Here is a 3,657-nt window from a genome sequence, read left to right as displayed (position 1 = left end):
TGTGTGTTGTACTGTGTAAATCTACTTCCTATTTCTGCCTCCTACCTTTTCTCCTGGCCTTCCTGCCTCACCTACAAGCAAATAGGCCTCCTCTTCTCAGCTGTTCCAAGTTAGGGACTAGCTCTTGAAGGCAGTCCTCTCCCACTCCCATCTCCAATAAAATATTTCCTTTCAGATTTTCCTCAAGGCAAGGCATAAGATAAGTAGACTGGTTATTGGCCTAGCCACCCTTTTGCCAGTTATAACGGGTGCAAATTGGGGCAACTCGTTTGAGAGTTTCTGCCATCAAAGAGGACGAGGAACACGATTTGCCTGATTCCTTAGTCAAACGGTGAAAGATGGGGGGAGTAGAGGACCCCAAGGTGGAAGGATATGCTTGGCTGATTTGGAAGTACAAGCTAGAAAGCTTGTGTCTGCCAGGAGCAGGAGCTAGTCCTCTGCCAGCCAGCGCCAGCGTCCTGCTAGCGTCTGAAGCTAATGAGGACAGGCCACCTACTGTAAGCCGCAAGGTCGGTCAGGGCAGGAAGCGGGAGTAGGAGGGTGGAGGTTTGGGTACAAGATACCCGGAGTCAAAAGTGTTACTTCAGGCTCCTCGGCTCACTTGGAGCAAAGGCAAATCTGAGCGCATTTCCTTTGCTTTTGTAAGAAAAATGCTCTCCTGAAACACATTTGCTGGGGGAATTGGGAAGGTTTCCATTTTTATATCTAGTTTCCCTTTGACGAAGGTTTACCCTGGGTTGGGAGGGAGACACTAGAGGGTGTGACGAGCTGGAGAAAATGGAGGTAGGAGCCGCCCTCAGAAAGCCTTGGTTATTGTAATGAGCAAGAACGGGACCATTAATCCCAAGTGCATACATCTGTAATGTTTCTTCCTCCCTGCAGTCTCGACCCACAGGTCTCAGCAGAGGCCGCAGGCTCCTGGGCTGGGCCGGGCGGAGAAGCGCTGGACTCACTGCATGTCGGTCCCTCTTTCTAGGGCGAGCGTCCCCTTTAATAGGCGGGGCCGGAACCGCCGGAGTTCCCGGCTCTGTACGTGTCGGGGGCGGAGTTCCCAGGCGGCCCTTGCAGCATGGCCGCCGGCGCCGCCACCGCTTTAGCGTTTTTGAGTCAGGAGAGCCGAGTACGGGCCGGGGGTGTCGTGGGGCTGCGGGCCCCAGCTCCGGTCACTATGGACAGTTTTTTCTTCGGTATTGAGCAAAGGGGATGAGGGTAGTCCTGGGGCGGTAAGAGGAAGGCCTGAGCAACAGGAATGCAGCTGGGTGCACGACGTGGGTGGGGGCGGAGGGGGCTCGCGCGCGGCAGTTGGGGCAGAAGTGGGGGGGCGAGACCCCTGCCCCAGCTGTGCTGGGCGGTGCTCAGGGCTGAGCGCCCCAGGTGTTCCGGAGAAGTGGGCGTGTAGATGGGTGGTCAGTCTATGGCCGCACTTGATGGAGTTTGGTGAAACACCCCCCATTCTACCCACGTACATGCACACACACCTGGTACACTCACACAAGTATCTCTTCTAGGCTGTGAGCTCTCCGGCCACACCCGTTCTTTCACCTTCAAGGTAGAGGAAGAGGATGATGCAGAGCACATGCTGGCTTTGACCATGGTGAGGGATGGGGAAAGGGGGCGGTGGTGAATAGCTGGACCTGAGCAGGCAACCGGTGGGCCTCTACCCGTACCCCCAACCTCTCCTTTCCTGGGAGTCACCTCCTATGCCCAACCTCCCCAGTGGCCTACTCCCATCGTCAGGTAATTCTGAGACCCCTGAGGCTGGGCAGGTTCTAGGGTAGATGCCTCCACTGTGGTGTCAACACTTGCTTGGGGAGACCCCATGGCCTTGTGTACACTTCCCAGCTCTGCCTTACCGAGGGGGCCAAAGATGAGTGTAATGTGGTAGAAGTTGTGGCCCGGAACCATGACCACCAGGAGATTGCTGTCCCTGTGGCCAACCTCAAGTTGTCCTGCCAACCCATGGTGAGTTCCTGGCCATACCGTGGGGAGGGGGACAGGGAAGAAGAGGGCAGGAGTGGGCTAGGCCTTCATCCTTGTCTTTCTCCCAGCTAAGTTTGGATGACTTCCAGCTTCAACCTCCTGTAACCTTCCGCCTGAAGTCAGGTTCTGGTCCTGTGCGGATCACTGGGCGACATCAGATTGGTGAGAGTCCTCTCCTTTGCCTTCAGTGGACTCTGCATCAGGTCTCCACCCCTTCCTGACTCCACACTCTTGCCCCATCCCAGCCTTATCTCCCAGTGTAGCTGCCATAACAGGTTCTGCATGCATGTGGCCTCCACTTTCTGTCCTACTCATGCCTACCTCCTTCATGGAACCTACCCCAGCTTCTCCGGCTCCAGTGATGTGTAATCCTTTGGCTCTTTGTAACCCAGTTTAGTATCTGAGGTTCTTCCCATCTAGACCATAAGTTCTGGGAGGTCAGGGCCCTGCAAGTGTAGCACCACAGTGCATGAATAAATGACATGTAGTATGAAGGAGATCTGGCTTTAACCATCTCCCCCTGCCTTTACTACTTGTGTGTACACCAGTTACTGTCAGCAATGATGTTTCTGAGGAAGAAGAGAGCGAAGAAGAGGGGAGTGAGGAGGAGGAGGAAGCTGAGTTGTGCCCCATCCTGCCTGCCAAGAAGCAGAGGGGCATGCCCTAGCCCTCCTTGGTGAGTGGGAGGGCAGGGTACCCAGCAGGTTCTGGGAGGGCAGGAGGAGCAGATGAAGGCCTAGATGCTGATTCTTTCTTTGCTCTCCTCAGGTCAACTAGCTGCCTGCCATACATGCCATGCACCACATTGCTGTACAAGTATCAAGAATTTTAAATGTCTTCTTCATTGAAGAAGAGGGGTGGGGGTGGGGGGTCTTGGGCTGGTGCTAGGAGAAAGGGGGTCCTATTCTCCATAGGGCCCTGGTGTTCTAATTCTATACCATGCCTGGGGCTTCCCCTTTCTCCAGGAGTGGGAGGAACTCTGAACTGTCCTGTCCTGACCCTCTCTCCCACTTGCCTTTGAGGTTGGAGGTCAGCATCTGAAGCTCAGGACTACACATTTTAAACATGTTTTACATTTTGGATAAAGGGTGAAATAAAGTGGTGTCCAGTTTTTTTTGCAACTCATTTGTGTCACGTTATCTCCCTGCTGGGGTGGCATTCCCCTAAGGACCACCAGGTGGCACTGTGGCAGCACTGAGGGTGGCCCCAGGCCTGGGCTGGTGGGGTGGGGGTGCCAGTGGTGGTGAAGAAATGTGGGATTCTGCTATCCCCAGGCCAGGCCTAGGCCCAAACTGCCTTGCGAGAAGAGGACCTCCCAACACCAAAACCATTTCCAGTTCCTACAGGTCGGGGAGGGCCCTCCCAGGAGGTTATCAGCATCCAAACAAGGGGTCTGGGCCTCTGTCAGCACTCAGGCTGATGGGCAGGGGGGCAGATAAGGGGGTTTAAGCAGCCCAAGGAATGTGCATCTCTAGCCCCATGAGGGGGCTCAGGGTAGGGAGGAGGCCAGTCTTTGCTCCTCCTTCCAGTCTTGCAAACTGTCTCTGAGCTGGTCTGGGCCCTTAGAAACCTGATTCCAGGGACCAGATGGAGGGGGTTGGCCAGATTGGGTGACAGGGAAACCAGAATCCGGGTGGCCTGGCATATGGGGGCAGAGAGGAGCCCCTGGGATTTAGC

At 55.3% G+C, this 3,657-nt stretch overlaps 1 protein-coding gene across 1 annotated transcript; it reads left to right on the top strand.

Moving 5' to 3' along the window:
• The first annotated feature begins 1,053 nt into the window (after positions 1-1,053).
• Positions 1,054-3,101, top strand: NPM3 (nucleophosmin/nucleoplasmin 3). Its single transcript, XM_016219943.2, has 6 exons — positions 1,054-1,187; positions 1,509-1,594; positions 1,843-1,962; positions 2,049-2,142; positions 2,529-2,656; positions 2,749-3,101. The coding sequence occupies exons 1-5, from the start codon at positions 1,070-1,072 to the stop codon at positions 2,645-2,647; spliced, it is 537 nt and encodes a 178-aa protein (XP_016075429.1). The 5' UTR covers positions 1,054-1,069; the 3' UTR covers positions 2,648-2,656; positions 2,749-3,101.
• Positions 3,102-3,657: the final 556 nt, after the last annotated feature.

This window comes from Miniopterus natalensis, chromosome 14, assembly GCF_054644295.1.
Source record: "Miniopterus natalensis isolate mMinNat1 chromosome 14, mMinNat1.hap1, whole genome shotgun sequence".
In the NCBI taxonomy this organism is placed as follows: Eukaryota; Metazoa; Chordata; class Mammalia; order Chiroptera; family Miniopteridae; genus Miniopterus; species Miniopterus natalensis.
The sequence above is the reverse complement of the archived record's forward strand: the minus strand, read 5'-3'. Positions and strand labels throughout refer to the sequence as shown.

Coding starts and splice junctions, on each gene's coding strand:
- NPM3 (XM_016219943.2), top strand. CDS start 1,070: ATGGCCGCCGGCGCCGCCACCGCTTTAGCGTTTTTGAGTCAGGAGAGC. Junction 1,595..1,842: donor ACATGCTGGCTTTGACCATG/GTGAGGGATGGG, acceptor TACACTTCCCAG/CTCTGCCTTACCGAGGGGGC. Junction 1,963..2,048: donor AGTTGTCCTGCCAACCCATG/GTGAGTTCCTGG, acceptor TCTTTCTCCCAG/CTAAGTTTGGATGACTTCCA.